Genomic DNA, 26,923 nt, shown 5'->3' with positions numbered 1-26,923 from the left:
TTAAAAATGTTGGGTTTAATTTTTGTCTTCTATAAAAACAGTATTGGCTAGGCTATAGTTAGAGAATTCCTCTTATAAGAGGAGTGAGACTTTTAACAAAAAGTCTTGCCTTCAAACAGAAACTGTGCATGTGGCTTTTTTCAGATTGTTGGTATTTCACTCTTCTGCTTTGTTTTTCCTTCAGGCTAAAATTGGCTATCCTTTTATGCATGCTCCCTGCATTGTATGCCAAAATGTATCTGAGCACTTATGCACATACCAGTCTGGTTTTGCAGTAGAATGAATACAGGTACAGTGGCTAGCATTAAGAGAAAAAGGTATTTAATGTGAAATACTGTTAGGTAAACATCCCTTTTAGTAGCAAGCTCTCTGTGGGTGTTTGTGTATTTCTTTAGCTATGGTTGAAAATTTTAAGTTGTCATTATTACCATAACATGTGATTATTTTTTTTTTTTAGTTATGCACCTGAAGTAGGGAGACAGGTAGATAGTAAGTCTCTCCAGCCAGAGATGCTCCTGTGATGCTCCTGTGATAGTAAACACTTGCAGCAAATTTTACTCCTTGAATGCAAGCTGTCTTTTAATTACTATCAAATTATTATCTTCCTCAGCATATGTAACTGAGCATATATAACTTCATATATAACTGAGCTATTAATGTAATCACCAGGTGGACATCTTGTTGACTGTGTGGGCTTCTATTAGCCCTACCTTGGGCAGTTGCCTGAGTCTGTGTCCTCCTCCTTTATACAACCAAGCTGAGTGTTGGTTTGTTGGGGTGGGAGGGTAGATGCCTGTATTTCTGAAGCCAGTATCTCCTTAACTTATATTTGGATTTGTTTCTCAGAGTCACTTTTTTTTTTTAAATATTGTCAAAAAGATCAGTGAAAAGCCAGCCATTGATTGCACAGCATGCTAAGATCAGTTAGATACGTAAACTTTTCTGCTCCCTAAAGCTGAAGTAGAGTTGATTTATATAATCAGGATTAATAGTACCTGAATTACAGTAAACTTATGTACCTCTTCTGGCAATAGAATGAAACTATTTAAAATCCACAACAATAAAAATAATAAATTTTCACATGAGTAATAACTAGAAGCTTTCCTCCCATCGCTGATTATGTGGCAGACATCCTGTATAAATATAAGATCTTGTGTTATAATCAACATGACCAAATTACCTTTTTTTTGTGTCTTGTTTTGCATCTTTGCAGTTCTTGGTTTTCAAATCTGGGTTTTATTTCTTACTTTAAAAATGCAAATAACTGTCTGTTTCTGTAGAGTTTCAGTAACTGTAATTCTGGTTTTCTTAGAAGATTGGTATTGACAAAACCAGACAGACTAAGTTATATTCAAGGTTTTTATCCCTGTTCACACTTAGTCATCCCCTAGATGGAAAAGGGAGAAGACAGACCTCTGATTTATTTAAAATTAGACTTAATTGGCAAGGGTAATGGCTGTGTATGGTCCTGCTGGACAAGCTGTAGCTCTAAAAAGGCCTTTGTTCTTGCTTCTAAAGACAGTCTGTAATTATTAAAGGTCTGTTGCCTTTTTTTTAATGTTTACTATAAACTACCTCTTGAACTAGAATCTCGCTATGCAAAGATCATTTTTATACTTTCAGGTCCCTTGGGCCACGGCTTGTGTTGAGAATGACATTAGGAGCAGAAATTACTAGCCAGCTCAAGGCTTCTTCATACATAGCATCGGGCCGAAACTTTTTGAGATGGGACCTGTCACCAGAGCAAATTAGAACACGAACAGAAGATCTGATCAGGAAGACGAAGCATGTATATGACATTGTCGGGATGCTTGATATTGGAGAAGTAACACATGAAAATACTGTACAGGCCTTGGCAAATATAGAAGTGGAATACGCAGGTTAGTGTATGTTTTCTGTGATTCTTTCCATAGGGCATTCCATCTGCATGTGAAGAAACACTGAGAAAAAGATAGTTGTTCCTTACAATTCTGATCCTTGCTGTGCTTGTGTAGAATGTGTAGAGGCCTCTCAAGGGTCTTAGTCTAGAGACAAAGATAAGGATTAGCAAACTCTTTGACACATCCAGAGAACTGCATTGATCACCTCGTGGTTTTTTGCAAGTGAAGCTCCACAGAGCTGTAGTTTCTTTTTCAAGTGTGTACAGCCGCTAGGGGACAATGTGCAATAGCGTAGACTACAGCGCCTGTGGTGTGCATAGTGCATTCAAACCTGGTAAGCAATGCTTTTTTCAGACTGTGCAGAATCTGAGACAAGAAAGTCAAATGCAGCAATGGAAAGGTTGATAAGTTCCTAGTGGAGAAATGTGATAGTTAAGAATGGGGGACAATTTGAATGCTTTTTTGAAAGAAGACTGCCTTACTTGCTCACTGTTATACTACGGCTTGCAAAGCCTTGAAGAATCCAGGGAGGGGTGTTGCTCATGCAGGCACAACTAGATTGTTCTAAATGAATTACCAAGGCATGCCAATAACATGGATGGCGTTTAATGGTCAAGCACAGGTCATTCAGTTAATTTGTTAATAACTGTCAGTCAGAGGAGATGGGAAAAATAAAAACGTGTCTTGGGTGACTTTGTTTTGAAAAACCTATCAGATGGTGCCTGTGTGACTCTCAAAAAGCAGTCAGTGTAATAAAATACAAAGTTCTCTTAAATCCTCTAAAAAAATCTGCAGTAGCAACAGAAGTGCTGAAAGAGCCACCTTGGCTTGGGGCAAAGTCTTTGCCTAGCAAAAAAGAGCAGCCTGCAGCTCAAATGATGGTACTGTGATATTAGTCTGGCTTTCACATTACTTAGAATTACAGTTTAGGCACATCCAGTGAATTGGCTGGAATTGATGATGGCAGGAAGACTGAGTAATCTTCATCCAGACAGCTTCCTGTCAGATTCAGTTTTAATTGTACCAGTGTATTTGGTATAATAATTGTAAGCCTTTTCACCAAAGTATAAAACTCTCTGCTTTAAATTAAATTAGAAGGAAAATCTATGTTTGATTCAGAAAATAGTGTCCGCTAGCTTCTCAATGTAGCCACCAAGACTGGCATCTTCCAAGATGTACTTTTTTCCTCTACATGCTATTGCAGTAGTGGGTAATATTTAAGCTTTTAATGATAGGCTTCAAAGCTGTATGTGAAATTAGCATGACTTCCCTGCGCAACAGCCCATGGCATATGATAAGGATGTATTACCACCGCAAGACTTCCATCAGAACCTTGGATTTTTAAGGCCTGTGTGTCCCTTTCACATGTACATGAAAGACCTACCCCAGTAACTAGAACTTGCTATCTGAAAAGACACAGATGACAACAGGCCTTACATTTCACTTGGAAGCTGCCAAAACTTCCCAATTTTGAAACATCTTGGCATGAAGACAGGAGGGTGGGGGGAAAACATTTCCTATGGACTTCAAGAAGAACCATATGCCCATGTTTGCATTCCAGAGGTTTCTGAAGGGCTGAGAGTATCTCAAGGTTTGATGAAACAACTTCAGATTACATAAAATTACCAAGCTCTAAATCATCCTAAAATGTTGTTACTCTAAAATGTGCTTTTGGGGAGGTAGAGGGGAATGAAATTATAATTGGTTTTGAATGAAGTTAATTCAGCTGGTCATAACGATTAATTTCTATTTTAGCATTTCTATTCAATGTCATTACAAGATGCAATATTCCTTTAATGAGCAAGGGTTTACTTAATCTCAAAAGTGCATTCTAAAAAAGTAGTATTACTCAGCTTCTGATCTCTAGGAGTTAAGAATACATAGACAGCATCTTCTGTGTTTGCATTATTGTTTCTCCTTGAACACAGAAGAAAAGATGGGGATTTGACACTGTTCTCGTAACAATGTGAAAATAACTTCAGGACAGATGGGCCTGTTTGAAAGATTCAGAGCTTTTCACTTTAAATGCTAACATGGAAGCATCTGTGCCAGCTGTGAGACAATGGCAGTCTTCACTTACAAATGGTTCATCTTTCAAAAAATCATCTATCGTATTCATACACTTTTCAGGTGATTTTGTAGTAGTAAGATGATGATGTAATTAGGCTAGGGTAATAGTTTCTGTAAAATGTTTATTTGTTATAATGGTGTGCAGTTTTGTCCTTCTACCTATTAATTTTTACATTATCTGTAATCACTTCATTTTCTTCAAGCCTGATCTGAAGTGTCAGGTTGCATTGGATACTTGTTTCTTATGTCTTCCATAAATATCAGCAGGGGGGAAGTTTCTTATCCTTGAAGCGATTATGTCCTTCAGCGAAAGTGTTCATTGCCTTTTATTTAAACAGTGGAAAGAAGCATGTTGGATTTTCCCCAGCATGTCTCACCTGACAAAGAGGTACGCTTAGCAAGTACAGAAGCTGACAAAAAACTTTCTAATTTTGATGTGGAGATGAGCATGAGAGAAGATGTCTTTCAGAAGATTGTTTATTTGCAGGTAAATCACAATGATATCTGCATAACTTGTGGAAATGTAGATAAAATTCCAGGAGTGAAAAACTTTTCTCTAAAGAAGTTAGTATCCAAAGCGCTTTTCAAGATCCCCATCACTTTTATGTGTTTCCCCTGTGTCCGTACCAGTCAAGTCTTTCCAGTGGGACACAGCTACAAAAAGTCTGTGGTTCCAAAAAAACTTAAGCCGGTGTGACTTAGGAAACCCATCAGGAAAAATATTTTATTTTCTTTTTCTGCTGGTTGAGCTCCCTGAACTGGTTTGCCCAGAGCATCACCAAGGGTGAGGGAAAAGGGAGTGAGAAAAAAGGCAATATAGCAATGGATATAGGTTGGTTTATGCTGCTTTTGAATTTGTGTCCAAAATTGTTGTTTATTGAAGTTGTTGAGAATTTTAAATTTTAAAGTTGATATTTGAGTTATGAAAGTTAATGAGAACATATAAATGGGAGTGACCTCTGAAATTACCTCTTTTGATCTGCTAATTATAGACAGCTACATTGTATACTCCTGCTCATATGTTGCCTAAGCCTCAAAATAAAAACTAAGTCAAAATATACATATACTGTTGAACTAGTTTCTATCCCTTCTGTGTTTGTTTAGCTTCCCTTCTAATCGAGCACCTACAGCTATCTTGTATTCTTCATTTGTAGTGTTTATTTTGTAGTTCAAACAGGAGTAATATTTGGTTTTGTTCAAATGCATCTCGTGACATTTAGTAATAATTTTCCAAAAGTGTTATTTGAAGATAATGCAAGGAAGCTATTTAACATGAAACGTAAAATATATACATTTCTCCATGCTTCAAATGTGAATCTTCCCTTTCAACCCCACCAATTTTTAACCTTCTTATGATGCTGATATTATGTCAGACCCCTATTTCTTGGAGTCATCATTTGTGCTTTTTGCAGCATTGATGAAACCAGAATAATATTTGCAGCGCCTTATTAAAGTGCTTTCCAATACCATTGCATTCTATTGCTGTGCTTTCTAGGCACATTTTCAAGTGTTCTTCTTTAGCTGGGTATTATTTATGTGTTTGTGAAGGTATTTAATAGCCCCATTTTGAGGACCTTCTGTTGTGTGTTGGCAGATAGTGCCTTATGTTGATTTTTTTTTTTTTTTACCCTGTGCCTTACATTGATTTGTTTTCCCTGCTCTGTTGCTATTAATTAAATGGTCTTATATTTATTTATTATTTGCTGTGATTTTCCCCACCCTCCAGTATTGTATACACAGATACATTTGGGGCTAATCTGCCATATCTGTGTGTCTATTTTTAATTTACAGGTATTTCTGATAGTAGCTAGTGAAAACTGATTGCTGTTATTTGCTAGTATTTGTTACAATCTTTTTTTTTTAAAAATCTTTTTCATTTGGTGCTTTCCTACTTCATTTTCCTTTGCAGCAATACTTGGCTTTTATAACAGTTACAATTGTTGCTTAAATCTCCATTTATTTTTTCTAGAAGTTTTTCTTGGCTTAACTGCAGCATGCAACAATGTTTTAGTATTAGTTTTCCAGAGATCGAACCTCTGAGCATATATCAACTTTATATGAAAATAGTAGCAGTTTTTGCTGTAGAATAGTTCTGAAATTGCCAATAGTGCCAGACTGATCAAGTCTTGCTATTTCCAAATCACAAAGTTCTTGTTGATTTTTGCTAAATTACTAATGCCTTTTCCTGTTAGAAAGTCTGAGTTGAAAAGTCAGGTTCCAGGAGCACATAAAAAAAGGACTTTCACAAACAGAAATGTTTTGCTGAAATCATTTTATCAGTTTAAATGAGCCAGTAAAACATTTTGATTAAATCAGGTTTTTCATGGCCTCACTGTGTTTTTAGTAGTTCAGGTACATGAATTCAGTTTTGTGATCCTGCACAGGGGCCTAATTAAAATGTGGTGAGGGGAATGAGGGCCCTCACGCTTCCATGTTATTTATCTCAGTGGCATCCTGAATGTTTTTGCTGCCTTTAAGGAGAACTAAACTTTTCTTAGCTAACAACTGTTTAGTATTCTTTCTAAATTCTGGTTTATTTATGAACTGTTGATGGTGGAAGATGTGTGAGGGTTTTGTATTTAATTTAAAAAAAAAAAAGTTAATCTGGTCTCTTTCTTTTCCCCCACACATCAGGTGAAAAAATTCCTGCATAAGTTTATATTGTTGAATATGCTCCAGATCTTATTCTTTAGAAAAACTTTTATTTTGGGGTCTGAAACTTGGATTAAAGGTGAATTTGGTAGTGAAACTATAATTTTAAATTTTATTACTCCTAACATCTGCACACATTGGCTAGCAGAGGCATGCTGAAGAATGTTGCCAATCTTCTCCACCCACACGCCCTCAGGAAGCTCAGCCTGATGTAAACAGCTGCTGCAGTTTTTGTTCATGATATTCTAAGTAGGTTTTGTTTCTTATTCTGCCCGAAGATTTCTTCATGGAACAAGGTAGCATGGTTTCCCAAGACAGATATGAAATGGTATATAAAATCATCAACCATGGCCATTCTAAAACCTCTGGGTAGATCCAAAATTTCATATATATAGTACATTTGAAATAGCATTTCTTTTGTGGAAATTCCTCACCAAGAAAACACAGGATGGCATAGACCATCTTGACTAGACTGAAGTTCAGAGGTGATCACACAGCACCCTTGGTTCCTGTGCCTGTGAGGGTTTATATGCCTGCTTATCCTTAAAGACCTGACAGGTCTTTTTGAATGTGTATCATCCTTATCTTAAGCATGTCTCTGATGCAGATAAACTTCACAAAGGCTAATAATAAGATTAGAAGCTATTTAACATTGATTTCTTTTGAAGTGTATGGAGAGATGTACAGTCATCAAGAGAAGGATGAAGAACACTAACTTAGTTTTCTCCTCCTTTTTCCCCAAAAGAATCTTTCTCTTTCTTAGCTTTAGAAGAAGCCAATATTCACTGTCTTTAAGGGCTTAAAATTAGCATTTGTGAATTCCCTTCTTCTGCCTAATATCTTCGCTGGAGTGTGACAGTTGCATATGCCCTGGGATATGCTGGGAGATCCCTCACAATGCCTAAATAACTCAGTGAGACTTTTCACAATTCTCTGTCCTTAACTGTTAATGTAATAAAAGCAGTGTCTTTTTATAGAGATGAGAGTACTCCATTTTTTTTCTCAGCCTTTCTATTTTTGAGCCTTGCAGCACAGTTAGCACAATATAAATGCTAATGTAGTGACAGCATCTGCATTTCTCACCTCTATATATTTTTGAAGTTGTGCTTTTTCTATCATAGTAGTATTAGGTCAGGAAAAAAAGAACCCTGAGATTGTGGGCTGTCCAGTGGAAAAACAATATGTGAAAATTCTGATTGTTACAAATATTTCTGTAGTTGATATCACAGCACTGAGACTCCTAGATGTAGTGCTTGGTAGCATAAACATCTTCATGAAGCTACAGAATTTAAGGAGTATTCTTTGCGAGAAGCAGAGCAGGAAGCCCAAGTGTCATAGGGAGTAGCATAATAACGTTCTTTTTTATCTTTGTGTTGGGAAATATTCTGTGTGGCTTGCCTTATGCATGTATCACCAACGAGGATGGAGGATGTGAAGTTTGACTTGGAGAGGTCAGAGGGCATGATTTTCGTTACTTATTTTCCTTCCAAAAGGAGATTTTCACCATTTACATCCTTTTACTTTTAAAAAAAACATAATTTTCTTTACTTATTTTCCTTCCAAAAGGGGATTTTCACCATTTTCATCCTTTTACTTTTAAAAAAAAAAAAAAAAAAAAGTGATTGCCATGTGCTGCAAAGAAGTCATAGCCATGGTGAAGGGTACACCGTGCAATCACATGGCTCAGTTGTCATTGACCTGTGTGGTGTGTTGACCTATAGTAGTTAGATCATCCTTTCATGAGTCTATGGATTCTTTTAAAAATTACCTGTAAACAGATAATATTAAAAAGAAAAAATATTCATCATATGACAGTATTGGTAAACTCAGCTAAATCTGCCTGTTGCTTTAGAAGAGTTAGTTTATCAAAAAACTAAGTGATTGTTGTCACTTTTTTCACTGGACTTGGAAATTCTTGCATATAGACTATAGGTATATGCATAAGAGTTTTAGGCATAGTTGTAGTGATGCTTAGAAGTCCTGCTGCAGCGTAGTGCTACTGGGATTTGTGACTCTTTGCAGAATAAAAATAAAGCTAAACCATCCTAAGCTCTTTCATGGCTCTAAAACCCAATTTCCACTAATTTTTTAATCCTTTATGCAGGGCACTTATGGGAGTAGACATTATTTATGTGATGTTGTGTGGACTATTTTTAAATGAAAGTTGGGAAAATACCTATTTCAGAGGTTTTAATCTTATTTTCTCTTGGAATACAATCAGCTTCCTGTCTCTTATTTTTCTGTTTAAGGAAGAGAGGTAATTTGCACTGGCAGGTCATTAGTTGACAGCTGTGCATAGTTGTGTAACTCTTTCATAAAATTTGCATGTTTCAACATCCTTACTTTTGAGAGGTGCTAGTCAAGAATTAATTGTATGTAGGTAAGCTGATGAGAGGGTTGTTACAACAAGTCGGAGCTAATTCCAACGTATTTAAACGTGAACTTAAATAGAATATGTCCTTTTTAACAAGGACTATGAGTTAATACCTTTCTTTAAATGTTCACTTTTAGATGAGGGAAGATAAAATTAGAATGTGTACAGCATTATTTTCAATTTAGGACAAAATGGCAAGTTTCTGAATTATACAGTTATGCTGTAGTCAGTTTGAAGGAAGACCCTCACAGGACTGGTCCGTGTTCTGTTAAAACCAGTATCTTGTCTCTTAACATTCCTTGAGGAAGTGACCACCCAAGAATCTTTGTAGTGCATAACCAGACATAGAAACAGTTTTATTTGTTGTCATTGATTGATTTGTTCTGAAGGAGAAGATGTATGTGCTCAAATTTTATGCCATCTGATAATCTTCAGTAATACATCCAATGTTTTAGGGGTTTTCTCAATCCCTCTAAGTCTTAAGGTACCAGGGTTACCTTGTAGCACTGATTTTCTTCAAGTATGTATAAGAAAGCTACCTCTACAGAAGAAGCTTAAGTGCACTGTACTATAAACTAAAAGGGCTTGCCATTATGACAGCATGTAAATGTGCTGAGATAGTTGGTAAAAGAAAATTATTTTAAAACCGTACTACATCAATATAAGAATACTGTTGTATAAGGTAACTGTTTTTGGAAATTCCTTCACACTAAAATCCGTGATACTCCTTTTTTAATATGGTGGTGTTCTAAAGAACAACTCTGTTCAGATCCTTCTAATGCTTGGTATGTTTCTTACACTATGTTGTAAATTCAATTATTCTATACTGTCATTTCAGCAAACCTGCGATCTTGAAAACGTAAAGCCTGAAACAAAGCGGTATCTAGAGAAATCAGTTCAAGTGGGAAAAAGAAACGGACTCCATCTTCCTAAAGAAGTGCAGAATGTAAATATGGACTATTAGTTTATAAAGCAAAGGTGACAAACTGTTGAAGGGATGAAATTATGGTTGTATAACTGTACCAAGCATATATTTTAACTTTGTACTTTTGGACCTGCTTAATTAATGCTGTAATCTTGACTGTTCTTAGTTTCAGATGCATCTTTTAGACTTCAGTCACCTTAAGGTTTTTAAATGTTGAAATGTAAACAGTAGTCAGTGGATAGAGGTGGGATGCATCACCTCTCTTAGCCTTCCGGAGTAAAAGAAGCCTATATGGAAGAATTTTGTTATATATTCTGATGACAGAGAATGCCTAAATTAGATAGATTCCTAGCCAAGAAGCCTCTTAAAAATGTTATTTGTGAGTCCAAGCTACAGAAGTATGTTACAAAGATTCAAATTTCAATTATTAACCAATGTTGTAAAATGTGTCCAAGATTTTAGCATTTTGACTAAAAGAACTTGAGGTAGCTTAAAGGAGCACAAGCTGCACTGAGAATTTTGTCTCCATTAAGGGAGGATTTACTCAATCATATAAAAGCACTTGGCACTTCTGAAAATCATGAAGTAAAATTGTCTGCACCTGAGATGCTGACGTAATTGTCTTTAAATTCTGAGTAATGTATATAACAGTCTCGATTTATGACTCTTGAATAGACTTTACCCTACGTAGAAAATCATCATTCTTCATCCACATCCTTCAGCTGGTGGGAACAGTTTCATGTGTATGTGCATTGCTTAAGGGCAACTGATGCCTCTAAAGGAATTTTGAAATACTTTGTATGGAGACAATAGTTGAATTACATTTAAGTAAAAACTTGACTAATGATAGTCTCTGCCAAGTTTTGTATTTGGTGTGTATTCTTCTACTGGTAACTACTGTGTTTATGTGAACTTGACAGTAAGACATAGAGACGTGCTATGAGATATATTGGAAAAAGTTTCACGTGGTTAAATATCAGGATTTTAAAAGAGGTTTTGGAATGGTCTTGTCTTGTGTGAGTATTCTCTTCTTTTTGTCATACCTGCATAATTCCAAAGGAGTGTTTTTCAGTAAGTTGCATCCATTTTTACTCCATTGATTCTCATTGATTTTAGTGGATATTTTTAAGCTTAAAATTGTAATCTAGGCTTTTCAAATAAAAGAACATAATTGAATGTTAGCTCATAATGATGTTCAGAGAAAATGTTTATGTGTTCTGTTCCCTCTGAGTTGAGAACACACTTGACACGTCAGAGCAATAGCCCCAACCCAGGGTTCATTGGCAACAATATTGCTCAGGACCAAAAGAAAAATAAAAGGGAGGCTGAGGGAGAGCAAGGTGTGATGCTACCTGCAGTGTGTTACTTGCTCAATGCTGGTGTTCACTGTTGGCTAGGAGACAGCCTAGCTGGAAAAAGTGAAATACTATTCATGTGGAGGGTAGTAACTGCCAAGTTTGATGCTTTTCCACTAAGTTCAGTTTATATCCAATGCAGGAAATAAAGACAATGAAGAAAAAAGTGAGCGAGCTGTGTATAGACTTTAACAAAAACCTGAATGAGGAAAACACTTTTCTTGTATTTTCTAAGGAAGAACTTGGTGAGTAGTATGCATTTCTTCAACTTCCCAGTTTTACTAGAGTAATTGTTTTTTGCCCAGTGAATGATGGCTAGATCAAGTGAAATTCTGTCTGGTTTCCAGTCTTCTCTGTTTCCTTCTTAATCCTTCCCCAAAGTCAGTTTAGAATTATCCTTTGCAGGTGTTTATGATCTCTTCATAGATTTGTGCTTCCTGAAGTGTTTGCCTTGCATCAAGTTAGTCCTGTCCTATTTTTTTCTTTTTTCATAACTTTACTCTTCTCTGCTTCTTTTCTCAATTCTCCACCATCAGGCAATCCCCTGTGTATTATATTCATTGCAATTATTGGAAAAACTTTCTGTCCTGCAATATATTTTAGCAACTTCAGTCATTTATATTGATCTAGAGATTTCATGTGACAGAGAATTTGGGGATTCATTATCTGAAGGACATGGCATAAAATGTGCTTTAGTAAGACCAGAGATTTTTTTAATGCCGTATTCAGTTTTTATGTGGTAGCCTTTCTCTTTTGCTCACAAGCATTTACAATTTTTATTTTGCTTGGTTGTAATTTGAAAAAGTTTTAGCAAATAGTTGTAAAAAGAGGGGTTATATTTCTGTGGCAATTTCTGATGTCAGATTAGATTGCAGAAAAACAAATGCAACAATCTCACAAAAAGAGAGTGGAGTATGTAATTCTGGTAAACATTGTTTATTAAATTGTGTTCTATAGAAGGCCTTCCTGATGACTTTATTAAGAGTTTAGAGAAGACTGAGGAAGACAAATACAAAATTACTTTAAAGTATCCCCACTATTTTCCTGTCATGAAGAAGTGCTGCATTTCAGAAACCAGGAGAAAAATGGAATCTGCCTTTAACTCAAGATGCAAAGAGGTATGTTGTATATTGACTGTTCTACAGAGTAATGACAGAGTTGAAAAATGGACCTAGTTATTCAAATGTTAGATTTCAGTTCTATATATAGTCTAGTACTGTGAAATCAAAACTGATCAGTGTGATCTTTAGCAGTTCCTTGCTCCAGTTTATTCTGATGTCTGAAGACCTTAGAAGTAGATGATCCGCCTGTGTGTGTGTACATGCCTTAAAGTTTCAGTGGTGCTGTAAATAGAAGGACGATTTTGATCTTTTGCCAAATGTCCCTACTGTGTTCTGCAGCTGCTTACTGGCACTTTCCTTTTAGAAAAGGATGTCTGATTGTAGCTTCTGTAGTCTTTGGGATTCTTCAGAATCAGAGGGGTCATTTAAGCACAATGTTCTAATTATGAAATACAGGCGATTATATATGAAATTAATGCATTGTATATTGATGAGAATTTTAATTAGATATTAACCCCCCCTAATTTTTGTAGAAGATTCATTTAATTATCTGAAAAATAGCTGGTAACATGCCTTATAAAAAGAAGAAATAATTTCACAAATAATTTTTTTTATACTGATGAGACCAGGCACTTAGACAGGTACAAAAATAAATGAAAGAATAGAAAGGATGGAAGTGTCACTCAGGCAATTGTACCAACCATTCATTAGAGAACAATGGCAGTGTTGAGCTTTTGTACTTGCAGTGCTGGGAAATGTGAAGAGTACAAGGCAAGATAAAATAGCACCCAGAACTGAACACTCTGCAAGTCAGCACACTTAAAGGGATTTGCTGTTAAAACTGTGGGACAATCTTCGAACCTAGTGCTTGAAAGAAAGGTTTTTCCCTGAGAAATCTTGCTTTTCCAGAACTGGAGGTTAACATAGTTACATTTTCAGCTTCTCAAGGATCCTCCACCACAGTTAGGTCAGGGTCTAGGGTTTTTGTGTTTCAGAACTCTTTCTCTGACTGCTGTTGTCAGAGTGGCAAAAGACAGAAATTTGCAGACAAGCCTTGAATGTTGGCACAATAGCTTTGCAGTCTGTCTTCGCCACTAACAAGCAATTAAGCCTGCTGTCAGCCATTTCCCTGTTATCTTTCACATTTAAATGATTGACAGAGAAAGTAAACTTTGTGCAACAGTCAAAGATTTATTATTAACCTAAAAGGAAATGGTATATATTTTGATTAATTAAAACAGATACATTATGATAGGGAGAATAATTACTCAGATTGACTAGAAAAGTGGCTGCCTGCAATCAAATGCTGTGACAAAAAAAATACAAGAATTTAGCTAAACCTACATTATTCTGTATTTATATCTTAAAGCATTTAATTTTAAATGTTTACTGTTTCTTATGATTACAGATATTATTCAGAAAACTGTTTTGATAACATGTGTTTTCTAGTTTCACTTTACTCCTTTCTTTTTTAGGAGAACACAAAAATCCTTCAGCAATTGCTTCCACTAAGGGCAAAAGTAGCAGAGCTTCTTGGTTACAATACACATGCCAACTTTGTCCTGGAGGTAAACACCGCAAAGAGCACAGATAATGTAACAGCCTTCTTAGGTTTGTTCTTATTTATAAACAATAATTTTATATTTGGTGTGGCAACATGACTCCTCAGCCAAGATGAATTTACATACATAATTGGGTCACGGTGTCCATCTTGTTTAGATAGAAAAGGAACTCTGTTACCTCTGTTCTGGCATATATATTTTCTTAGACTGTAGCTGTACAAATGCCATTGCTCCAAAACCAGGAAGTACAACACAAAAATCTGAAAATAACTACATTGTGACAGCCAATATAGGCAAGCAGTTATGTCTTTCTCTGCCCCAAAATGCAGTTACTCAGTTAGAAGCAGAATAACACGTGCAGCAGTTCAAGAGGCTGCGTCACAGTTGCTGGAATTTTTTTGTGCGTCTGTAGCCTTAGTGTCTTCTGATACAACTGCATTAAGTATAATGAAAGGTGATGCAACTTCCATGAGCTGAATTAAAAAATTAAATTTGGAATTCAAAAGCCCTCTAATGGAATTTAATCTGAAAACAGAGATATCTTGAAAATTTTAAAGTGAGTAGTTTACGAATTCAATCATCCTGTTGACCTCAGTGGGCCCCCTCTTGTGCATAGAGTTAACCTCTACTTCCTGGAATTACATAGTTCCACAGATAGTATGTGTTCCTGTAGTAATGAGACCTAACACCACTTAGGATTGTATATTGATATATAGTATAAATAAATCCCCCAAAATAATTCAGTACAGCAATAAAGTCTGCTGGTGGTAGTGGGGTTTTTGTGTTTTTACATCAATAAAGAGGTTCAAATGCGCCTCTTCTTTCACCTGTAATTCTGTCACATTTCTATTGTTATGGTGTGAGCTCAGCTCCATATTTGGCAATACCAATTATCTGTATTTCTGTCAATGAACTTACATTTAATTTTGATTTATAATTAAATATTACGATTACCTGATTTTTTAAAGTGTACTTAAGGTAGTTTGGACCCCTTTCTATCCATTATATTCTTGTAATTCTAAATGGGCTTATAATACTGTGTTTTTTCATTTGTTTTGAAGCTGACATACCTCATAATTTAGTAGTTATTGTTGTGACTAACTTTTTACAGTATGGAATCATATGCTTTTCTATTCATAAATACAATGTTTATAGTAATTCTTGTAGAGGGAGAATGTCCATCAAATTAATTGTCAGCTTTAATTTAGTTCTTTTGTTATATCCTCAGCTACAAGCATGACAGTATGATTTGCTCTGCTTTGTTCATATATATTCATGTTTTAAATCAATGTTCATAATCTAATCTTGTAGTTAGGAAGAAAAGCATTCTGTCCTATGACATCTCCTGAATTTAGCATAATACGAGTGCAAACGGTATTTCAGTCATGTAAATGCATGTAGTATCTTACAGGCTACCTAAAAACAGGAGTGGCAATTCCTAAAGTTTACTTTCTAGATATCAACAGTGAACATTAACCTGAATTCTTACGGAATAAAAAAGTGTCTGGTAGTCCAGAAATGCTTACAAGAGAGTAAGTACAGTATGTACTTCATGGGAGTTTCAGTAAGCTTAAATATTTTATACTCAATATATTGGATTCATAGTGCTATGGACCCTTCCTGTTGAAGAAAAGCTATATTGCAAAAAATTCGGATCATAGAGATTAATATCTAGTGGCTTTGGTAGTCTAGAAACTAGCATTCGTATAGGCAAGAACTCTTTAGTCTCCTCTTCTTTTATAGGACTTAAGCTAGAAGTAGGACCTAATCTGTTTTGAAAAGTCTTGGAAGAAAAAGTGGTATTTGAATTTTGTGTTAGTCTTCCAGTAACTAGTAGCAGTTGTACTCTTTGGCTGCTTCTGCAGAAACACATCAAGAAAACTGAGATTACATGAGGTAAAATCAAAGGCTTCAAGTGAAAGTATCTAGTGTTACTTTCCATTTCTGATGTCTTTGAAAAAAGTTTACCAAACCCCTTCACAGTACTGCTAGGCCTATGTAGACTCCTGTATTATTTATAGCATGCCTGCAATTAAAACTCATTAAGAAAGCAGAGTTTGCTTGCTGTTAGTCAACAAATGGAAAACTCTAGCATCTGCCTTGGGGCATGTGCTTAAAGTTATGAGTGTATTTTATAGGAATGTGCACTATAGTAAGGAACACAGAAGTTGATTCCAGGCAATATTTGTTTCAGATGATTTGAGTAAGAAGCTAAAGCCATTGCTTGAGGAGGAAAGAGAATTCATTCTGGATTTGAAGAAAAAGGAGTGTAAAGAAAGAAACTTTGATTATGATGGAAGAATCAATGCATGGGATCTTCATTATTATATGAACAAAACAGAAGAGCTGAAGTACTCCATAGATCAAGAAAAGCTGAAGGAGTACTTCCCAATTGAGGCCGTTACAGAAGGCTTACTGAGTATTTACCAGAAGCTGCTGGGACTTGTGTTTGAGCAAGTAGAAAGTGCTCATGTTTGGCATGACAGCGTTACTCTTTATACAGTAAAGGATAATTCAACAGGAGAAATGTTAGGGCAGTTCTATTTGGACCTTTACCCCAGGTAATTATGACTTAGTGTTTTACTTATGTGTTTAGAATGGAATTGGTCATATTAGGTTGCTGGTGGTTTTGAAATTAAATTCATTCAGAAGTAAGTATTTGTCCCACTGACAAGACTGTTACTGTGTTCATTAAGTTGTCCTCTGGACTGTTTTCAGTTTGTTTACACTTTTTCTTTTTTTGCAGTACTACCATGTTTCTTGCTTATATTCAGTTTATGAAGCATTACTATGTCATTCATTTTATGTCGTATTGCTGTCTAGTCAGTTGTCCATAATTTTTTGCCTCTGTGAATTTTTCTCCTTCCTAACTGTAATACCGTGGCTTACTTTTCACTTATGTTGAACTCTTACTCCAGTCTGTTCAGATAAATTATATTCCTGTCTGCCAAGTGTTCCTAGTTTCTCCCAGTTCCTCTTTACACTTTATGTGTGTATTTAGTACCCTGTTGTCCAGACTGCTAAATAAAATAGCAAATAGATCAAGACCAAGAATAGATTCCTGTTGAGCACACCTTGAAATGTACTTCCAGGTTGATTTCTGTAGCTCTCCAGCTCTCTTTGTGGCTATTTACAGCATTATCTGTGTTCTGTCCAAGATTAGGAGACTAGACTGATTTGACAGGATTTATTCTTAGCTAGTCCTTTTTGACAGTTTCTCACTGTTTGTTTGGGTTTTGTAATTGTTCTTTAGCAAGGCTGATACTCTTTTTTAATATAAATTGATTCAAGGCTTCTCTGGATTAAGAAAATTAGGTTAGTCAATACAATAGTATATAAATTGTTCTTTTTAAGATAGGCACATATTATCTCTCCAGATTGCCCCTTTCTGCATATCCTGTGAATTGCTGAACTGATTTCTTAGTAAAAGTCTTCTGACTTAACTACCCCATTAACTACACAGGTTAAGGGCAAAAATTTCAAATTTATTTTTCTTTAAACTTTTAGGTCACACCGAAAATGCAGTAAACTGTATTCTTTTGTCTCCTGTAATGAAAGAAGAAACTACTGCTTCAGAGGACAGAACCTAGTCTTTCTTGTTACAGAAGCAGTTTAAAATAAAATTGACATCTAAAGTATATATACTTTCAGTATTTGAGTAAAAATCAGATTCTTCTAAATGACACTGTGAATATTAAACTAATGCGATTTAAGTACTGGGTTTTTTTTCCCCTTGTGCTCTTAACAGGATCTTAAACTTAGTGAGTCACGAAAGTTATGAAAAGATGTAATTTCTTTGTGTAAAGCTTTAGAGGCACTGACTCATTGTCCATGCTCTTGAATAGGCTTTGCCATTCTGGTGAGCAGGCTTGTGGTTTGAAGATAGTGTCTGATATATTTTCTTATACAGAGAGGGAAAGTATGGGCATGCAGCATGCTTTGGTCTCCAGCCCGGCTGCCTTCTCTCTGATGGCAGCAGAATGATGTCTGTAGCTGCTCTGGTAACCAACTTCACAAAACCAGCATCAGATCGTCCATCATTGCTGCGACATGATGAAGTAAAGACTTATTTCCATGAATTTGGTCATGTAATGCATCAGATATGTGCACAGGTTAGTGATGTTTCAATTCCAGTGTAAGACTTTCTCCACTGTCTCAAAGCAAGGTATAAGTCTATTTTGGTGGTTTCTAATTTTAGTGAGGTACATATGCAGTTTAATAAGGTGCAAATGCAGTTTTTTGGTTATTTTACAAAGTGGTGGGGGTGGTGTCTTTAATTTTTGTTTAAAACTACAGCAATGAACATATCTTCTTATGGAAAACATTTTCATAGGAACATATACTTTCATATTTGCAACGTGCAGGTATCTGTGTAAGGTAAAGAAGGCGCTCAGTGGTGGCTTCTGTTACAGCTGTCAGAGGGCTTTTTATTACTTCTAGCATCATGCTAGACATTAGAAGCAAAAAAGTTGCAGTACCTGGGAATGCAAATGATTTGTGAATCCAGATCACCTCCAGTGTTTTGGTATTTAGTACTCTTGACAGCTACCACTCTTGACATCAAAAGCATGAAACAGGTCTTGCCTGAGCTAGTCTTTTCTGCTCTACTATCTGACAGTCAGGGTTCTCACAGTGACCAGAAAGAACTGAAGCTAGTCTGCAGATTTTGCATCAAGATGTCAATAAAGTTGTAAAATTGCTGGTTTAATTTTTACTTACATGTAAAATTGATTCTGCCAGATGATAAATTTATTATTGGCCTAATGAAAATTTTATGTTTCAGGGAGAGACAAGTCTCAGTACTCATTCACCAAAAAATTTGCATAATTATCTACAAATCAGACTTGTGTAGCACTGCTTTCATCTTCTTTATAAAGAAGTACTAAATAATAAAATCAGAGAAATATGACACACATTAGATTGTAAATCTTGACCTCATCCTAGAGAGTAGGACTGCAGAATAAAGAAGCAAAGTAATAGAAATCCATATATTAAATCCAGAATTAAACAAGTTATGTTCAAGCCAACTTCAGAACAAGCAGTTAGAATTGCTTAGATATTTTTGCATTATGTTGAAGGTGGAAATATAATGATTATTCTGTCATCTTCACCCTAAGACAGGTGTTTCTGAGCTCAAAAATTGAGAAATAAAACCTGTTCTTTTTTTTAAACTACCTAGAAAGTGTGAGACACATATTCAGCATTGGTACAAAATTGACCACAACATTTTTATAACCATTGAGGATGTGCCTGGGTGTTGCAGAGACCCTTCTGGGCAGCCCAAGCCAACAATTCCAATGCATATGTACTTCACTTGCTGCGGAATTGCACCCTCAGGGGGGCCTGCTTTCCAGTTGTCTCCCTCACTGCTGAGGTGGTTTCTGTATGCATAGCTACTATGTTTACTGCTGTTGTATTTTATGTACATTGTTATTTGCACACCTGCAAATAACTTCCTAGTCTGCGTAAGAACATCCTGTCATCTGGGATTTGTGTGTGCAAAGCACCGTCTTGTTTCATACAATGATTTGTTTAAGAATGTTAGACATTGACATTTAAAGGGTATGTGGGGATCAGACTGGGTGGGAATCTGTGAGCTGCTGGTGAAGGTCAGCTTTTGGATACTCCTTGTAATGTACTGAGAGTCTGCTGGAAAGTGAGGTATCAGGGCAGGGAGGGGATCTGTTTATGCTGTTAGGGAAGGAGAGCTATTGAAGTACCATGAACCAAATGTCTTAATATTTTTGTTAGCATGGTGCACTTGTGTATGGGTAAATGAGGATATCTGGAGGCCAACAAACTCTTGCACTCCTCTTACTTTTGCTCTAGCCACTTCTATCACCACTTCTTCCCACCTGATGCTTCCTAGCTTTTATTCATAGCTGCTATTCAGCAAATACAGTAAGAAGGGCCAGGCTGTTGCAACTATGGGTCTGAGTAATACACAAGTGTAAACGAAGGCAAATGTTTTTCTTCTTTTCTGCTGTTTTTCTGAAGACATGAGAGGAAGATACATTCATGTGACATGGCTGTCAGTTCAGTGTTATGTCCTATATTATACATGCTTTTTTTTGGTAACCCTGCAGGAAGGTAAGTTCAAAGGCCAGTCCTCCTGTGGCATCTATTCCCTGATGGAGGATGGAACCTAAGAATATCTACAGCTCTTAGACAGGGTGTTTGGGAAACTGAGAATTCTTTTTTTCTTTTAGTACTTGAAATGCTTTGTTAGAATGTTGCTGAGAAGGGAAGGATAAAATTGAGTTGGCAAGAAGAGGTAGGCTTATTACAGGACAAGTGTGGAGTGAGACCAAATAATTTCTGTTGGCATTTGAACAACTGTCTTTCAAAAGTGGCTGTTTGTTTTTAGAAATATTTGGGGTTTGGAATACATTTTAATGAAGATTTTTAATTGTACAAAACTTTTCTTCAAAATTAGTAGGGGGTGCTTTTTAGACATGAAGTTATTGATGGTACTAAAGTAAAAAATACAAAACCCTAAAGTACTTGGCTTTCAAAAGGAAAATTCTTTCATCAGGATTGAGTGTCAGATTTGGAGACCTTTCATGGATAAAGTTGCTAGGATTCATTTATTTCAGGCCATGTATTACTGGCTCAAAAAATTGTGCTATATGTTAACCTTATGCCCTGTGGATGAAGAGAATTAGGACAAAGCTTAGTAGGGTAAGTTGGTCAAGTAAAGTCATTGAATCAGTGCAGTAGACAGTAATTCAATAAACTATTTTATAAGTGTATAATTGGAGTTTATTATTTTTACTTTGGTTTAATATAACAAAATTTTATAACAATTTACAAATTACATCTCTGTCATAAGACAACTCAGAAACATTTGTATTGCTGTCATAACCTAAAAGGTAAAAATCAATATAATTAAGAAAACTGAAGTACTGAATGTAGTCAATAACTACTGAGTAATCTATTTTGTTGCTTGGTAATAGTCTTATACTGAATTTTTGCCCTCCTTTCTTTAAAATTATTTATTATTAGTAGTATTAGTACTACTACTACTGCTACTACTACTACTATTATTATTATTACTATTATTGAGCTGTTCAAATTATTTCTTTTGCTGTGATTAACACTGAAATTTTGGCATCTGAAAGCTTATATTCTGCTAGAAATCCTGGCTTCTATTTTCATTTAATACAATGGCTTTTTGTTTTAGACTGATTTTGCTAGGTTTAGTGGAACTAATGTGGAAACAGACTTTGTAGAGGTACCTTCACAAATGTTTGAAAACTGGGTGTGGGAAAAAGAACCACTACAGCAAATGTCAAGACATTATAAAGATGAGAGCCATGTTGGAGACACTCTCCTTGAGAAACTTGCTGCCTCTAGACTGGCTAATACAGGTATCTTTCCACCCTCACCCCCCTTGGTATATGTATACAAATATATAATTTAAAAAATTGATGGGAAACGTTAAAGATGGATATAACAAGCCCATTACATTTGTTCTGTGTGTACCCTTATCACTGTCTTTCTGGGTTTATTTGCATGGGTACCACCATTAATAAAGGCTGTGATGACAGATACCACTATCTACAGGAACAGCAGCAGCTGTGATTTTCCAGGACTTAAAATACCTTTGCATTCCTCTCCATGTGGCTTTTTTACCTACCAACTTTGCTCATTTAAAACTGGGGGCAGGGACAAAGGTCCTAGGTTTTCTGTAGTTTTTTCTCTAGTAGCCCAGAGCAGGCACTGTGCATTAATACAGTATCAGATTTTCTACATGTATTGTCTACATGACACTTGACAGACATGAAAGTTGTTTGCAAATTTACTGAATGTATATAGCATATCCCAGACAGAAGTGTTGTAGCCCTACATTGCTCAAACAGCCTCTTAACTTCTCAATCCAGCACCTTTAGTCCATATACTCTACCTTTCCAGCAGATATACTGCCTTCCCCAACTAAGGTGCCAATTCTCTTCTCCTTCCTCATCTTGTACCACCTTTCATGTATCTCCAAACCAAGACTGTAATCTCATGTCATTACCTAGCATCTCATTGTTATTCTGTCACTCTCACCCCTCTGTCCCTGTAATCAGGACTCGCGCAATATCATAGTCTTACCCATTTATGGTACAATTTGTCATTAAGCCACTGCTGTTTATTTCATACTGCTTCCCTATCCTGAACAGTAAGTCCTTGTCCTTCTAGCTCATACAGGCACTGTAGCTACATAAGCATTTTGTCTGAGGAAAGGTTCATATCTTGTAGCTTCTTCAAAAAAAGCCTACAGCAGCTGCAGCAGCAGTTCTTGCTGTTCTTTGAAGTATCTTAGGGTAGATATACTTGCTACCATCTGGGCAAGCTCTGCATGAAATGTTATACAGGAAGAGAAGACAGTTTGGTTTTGAACTGTGAGGAAAATAACATTCAAAAAGATGGAGCTTATAATGATGATTCCTTTATGCCTCTCAACTTCTTGTAGCTGAAGCTATTCAGTTGGAAATGACATAACTCTATGGTTTTTCCATGGTTAAAATTGTAATAATTTAGGATGCATGTTGAGATCTTTAAATGACGGGTACTAAAGACACTCCAGCTACTTTGATGCTAGCTAATTGAATGTTCTTACCCAATTAGGCCTTTTAACCCTCCGTCAGATTGTTTTGAGCAAAGTTGACCAGGCACTGCATACAAAGCCATCTGTTGACCCAGCAGATGAATATGCTAAATACTGTGTGGAGATTCTAGGAATTCCTGCCACCCCAGGTATGTCCATGTGAAGCTTTTATGTAGCATGTCCAAATGGTTTGATTAAACATGCCTTTCTTTCCCAGTAATGCTTGGCATACAAAACCCCTGAGTTGTTTATAAAAGAACCTACTTTATGAAGCTGAAATAATTACTTTGAAACTTGGGGTGAGCTTCTGAAGGAATATTAAAGTAAATATAAAACTTAACCTTTTGCAGGTTATATTTTAGAGTGACATGATGTGAACACCACTTTAGATGTTCTGTCACATCCGTGTTGGATGTGTATCTAGCCTAAAATGGGAAATCAACTTTCCTTTGTAGTCCACAGAATATGGCCAATACTCTGAGGCATATTCAGACCCTTTATGTTAGAAGTTTCAAAGTAGTTGATAAAATTCCTTATTAATTTATTCTTAAAAGTTGAAGTACTGTATACATCAAAGAAATAATTGCATTTGATTTAAATAAATTAATGTTAATGTACTCTTCAAGGAACAAACATACCAGCGACTTTTGGACACCTGGCAGGTGGTTATGATGGTCAGTACTATGGATACCTGTGGAGTGAAGTGTTTTCTGTGGACATTTTTTATAGCTGCTTTAAGCAAGAAGGAATAATGAATCCAAAGGTAGGTAATGAATACTTTTTACCAAAGACTTTTGTTGCACTTTGTCTCTGAAACCACATTTATTGCAATCATGATCCGTAGATATAAAATCTTGAAGTTCTACTTCTGTACCTGTCAAGTTCAGATCAACAAAAAAAAGGTGTATATATAATTACTTTAGAAAATAATCTTAAAATTTCCAACAGCACTTGGATTTTAATACAATTCTTACATAGTCATATATTTAATATTATATTATGACAGTTAGACGTTGTGTCACATTGACTGATGCCTTCCTCTTTAATTTTAGACTGAAAAAACATATTCCTCCATTGCAAGAGCAGATGCATATTCTTCTGCTATGAGAGCTGTATGACAATGGTGCTCTATTTACATTAATAGTACCTCAAGGGTGTGGTACTTTTATGTAGTTATTATTTGGAAAACTGAATTTATTTAGAGCTTTCTCTTAGACAGCACAGCATAACTCACAAATTTTTTCCTCTTTAGCTTTTCTCCCAAGTGGCTTTTGAAGTTCAAATCATTAACAGGTTCTAGATTTACTGGGCTTTTTTTCCCTTGTGTAGTTCTCCAGCCTCTTCTGCCTCCAGTGGGAAGAAAGGATAGTTAGTGATGTGGTTAGTAGTCCTGCCAATTCTGGCAAGCTTTTTTAATTTTTAGAGATTATAGTATTAGACTTGTGAGTCGAGATGCTGCAGTTGTATGATGGGAAAGACCTTTCAGTTTTCCTGATCCTCTTGTCTGTCTTCTGGATTCATCAGCCAGCACTAATTCTTCCCTTTAGTAAATGTATGCAAGAGTGAAGTAAAGGAGAGAGTAGGAAGTCCTTGACTTCCCTGTTCCTCTTCTGGAATTTGCCTTCATACCTCCCTTTCCTTATCACAGCAACCACGACTTCTAGAACTGTCTCTTCCTCTAGAGGGTGGAGAAAGTAAACAAGATTTGACTTTGACCTGGACAAAGAGAGGAGTCCAAAGAGGAGATGGGGTAGGGGCTAGAAAACTGAGGCAGTGGTTAGGCCAATAAAACCCAAAAGGGGTTTTATGAAGAAAAGCAGCAAACTGAATAGTTTGTGAGGAGAGATGGCGAAAAGTTTGGAGGTCAGGATTGATTTTGAAGTTCTAGGGATTCATGACAGGTACATGTGGGAATAAGCATACCTGCTTATTCAGTGGGTATGTTGCCACTCATAAAGAAGAGCAGAAAAGAAGAAATGGCAAGTTAATTGAGAGAATAAAATAACTTTTTAATAAAATGTTGTTCATATGGATCTTAAAAATGGCATTTGGGGAGGGGTCAGACTTGCTGGGGTTTTTTAACTGTTAGCAGCTGGGAGAAGTGGATAAGGGTGCTGGTGCTGGACTTGTGACACTTTGTGTCTCTCTGTTCTGACACGTGCATACCCTTCCAGCCTCACCACAGACCTTTTTCCTGTTAGCTTTACTCTCTACTCTCAAAACTCTTTTCTGAGTGATTGTAAAGTCAAAACCCTAAGCTACAGTTTGCCAGAATTGCTCTGTGACCTTTACTTCTCCTGAGGGATAAAAGTGCCTTTTGTTCTGATATTTTTTTGGGGGGGAGGGATTTTTGTTTTATTTGTCTCTGTATGGGAGGCATTCAGAATAAATTAATTATGTTAGGAGTGAGTATTTGCCAAGGTCTGGCTAAAAGGCAACTAGTGCCTCTCTCAATGTGAAGCCTGCTATCCAGGCTAAGAATTGAGGAAAAACAATTATTATTTGTGTGTGTGTGTGTCACTCTGTCTCTAGCATATGTGTGCACACACACACTTTGCCTGAATGCTGATATAATTTCAAGGTTAAGTCTGTGGAGATTTCCCCTCCCTCTTCAGAGCAATGCTCTCTTTGCAGTTTGGTTCTCTTTCAGCGTTTTTTCCTTATTTGCATTCCATGTAAGTGTAATAGAGTTCCACAGAATGGGACAAACAATCTTTTATAAACAAATGCTAGATACTAGTATGAATTTTGTAGTTACTCATATTTCATTATATCTACATTTAGACTGGTCTTCCGAATAGCAGGAAAGGAAAACTGTTATGGTATTATGGCTAGGGCTTTTAGAAATTTGGCTTACCTCTTCCTGTTAGAATAAAACCTCTCTTCCTGTTTTGAGCAACAGTTGTAGAAACCATTTGCAGAGACTGTGTCTACAAAATTTCTTCGGCAAGCCCTTAACACTAACTTAATTGGTTGTCACACTCCTCAGTTCTTGCACGTTATCTGAAATAACCTCGGGTCTCTCTAGAACTGAGCAATGTGTTGGCTCTGGAGGGACAACAGCAAAGACTCAAGTCTACTCACATAGCACTTTTAGACTGTAAGGAACTGTGTCTTCATTTGCTGCTGATGTTCAGGAAACTAACAGAAATAGTGAAGTATAAGCAATGCTTCAGTGAATTTTTTATTTTGCATTTTAGGTTTTTCCAACTGTAATTAGGACAATGCAATTGTTAATGTAATTAAGTCATGGAAGTCCATCAGTTAAAAAGACCTACGCTTGTTTTTGCAGTACAGCTATCAGGAAGCTGTGTGGTCCTGTAATCTCGTAACTTTGACGCGTGAGGGAAGTGTATATGTGTATATACACTGACTAAAAGGAAGAACACTGTTTCCTTCAGTATCAGAAGCATCTGGGACATCTGCATGCAAAATCATGTGTTCCCATTGATAGTCATGTCTCAGAAGTCCAAAATTCTCCAGATATACTATCTTTAAAATATATCCTCTTGTTTAAGAAAGTCCTCTTTACTTACTGTTGTTTCAGAAGCTTGGTTCATTCTTTTTAAAGGAATCCGTTCCTTCTGAAGTAATAACATTTCTTCCTGAAAATAAAACCTGAGTTAAATCTCTGTTACTTTAAATACTTTATAATAGGGGAGTTAGATGTGTTTGTATATATTATATTAAGCATATTATATGTGTATATGTGCCATGTCATTCTTCAGTGCTATATCTATCTATCTCTGAACTATCATCTCTGTTCTCCAAACGGAAATTAAAGAGAAATCATCAGTTAAGAGAGAATGGATGTTAGGTTCCCTTTTCCTGCCAGTCAGTCACAGGGATAATCCATCACTGTGTGGAGATTGATTGTGCACATGTTATGCTTTATAGAATGTCTTCCAGACAAGTTGTGATTGTAGCTTCCAAAACAGTGTAAAACCACAAGAAAAACTATTGCTTCAAGAAAAGTTCAATTTTCTGCTATCTTGAGTTCTTCCATCAGATCTAAATTATACTTGTGCTGTATCCTGATTTAGTATTAAGAAAATCTGGAAGGAGGGGAAGGTGTTTAATCATGAGTAGATTTTTAAATATGCAACAAATTCAGAAAAGAGGCAGTTCACAAGATAAGAAATACTAACATTCTGCTTTAACTTTTATCAGGCTGGGATGAAATACAGAAACCTCATTTTGAAACCTGGAGGATCTTTGGATGGAATGGTTATGCTACAAAATTTCTTGGAGCGTAAACCAAGCCAGAGAGCTTTCCTATTGAGTAAGGGATTATGTGTTCAGTAAAATTATGGTTCCTTTGTAATGGCATATAAGTGTGCAATGAGCTGGAAATGTCAGTGCATTTCATATCTTAAATATGTATCACTCTGGGGAAATTGAGTCACTTCTTGATGATTTTTTAAAATTGTATAAATTAAAATGTGATATTT

General features: G+C 36.1%; 1 protein-coding gene across 1 annotated transcript; it reads left to right on the top strand.

Moving 5' to 3' along the window:
- The first annotated feature begins 1,626 nt into the window (after positions 1–1,626).
- On the top strand, positions 1,627–26,923 carry NLN (neurolysin). Its single transcript, XM_035902264.1, has 12 exons — positions 1,627–1,880; positions 4,289–4,437; positions 9,815–9,922; positions 11,399–11,501; positions 12,214–12,374; positions 13,793–13,928; positions 16,074–16,440; positions 17,790–17,991; positions 21,063–21,249; positions 22,493–22,621; positions 23,099–23,235; positions 26,643–26,923. The coding sequence occupies exons 1-12, from the start codon at positions 1,652–1,654 to the stop codon at positions 26,775–26,777; spliced, it is 2,043 nt and encodes a 680-aa protein (XP_035758157.1). The 5' UTR covers positions 1,627–1,651; the 3' UTR covers positions 26,778–26,923.

Source organism: Egretta garzetta, unplaced genomic scaffold (genome assembly GCF_000687185.1).
Source record: "Egretta garzetta isolate BGI_Z169 unplaced genomic scaffold, ASM68718v1 scaffold439, whole genome shotgun sequence".
Lineage (NCBI taxonomy): Eukaryota > Metazoa > Chordata > Aves > Pelecaniformes > Ardeidae > Egretta > Egretta garzetta.
Note: the sequence above shows the minus strand (reverse complement) of the source record. Positions and strands in the feature narration are given on the sequence as shown.

Coding starts and splice junctions, on each gene's coding strand:
- NLN (XM_035902264.1), top strand. CDS start 1,652: ATGACATTAGGAGCAGAAATTACTAGCCAGCTCAAGGCTTCTTCATAC. Junction 16,441..17,789: donor TATTTGGACCTTTACCCCAG/GTAATTATGACT, acceptor TTTCTTATACAG/AGAGGGAAAGTATGGGCATG. Junction 23,236..26,642: donor AAGGAATAATGAATCCAAAG/GTAGGTAATGAA, acceptor AACTTTTATCAG/GCTGGGATGAAATACAGAAA.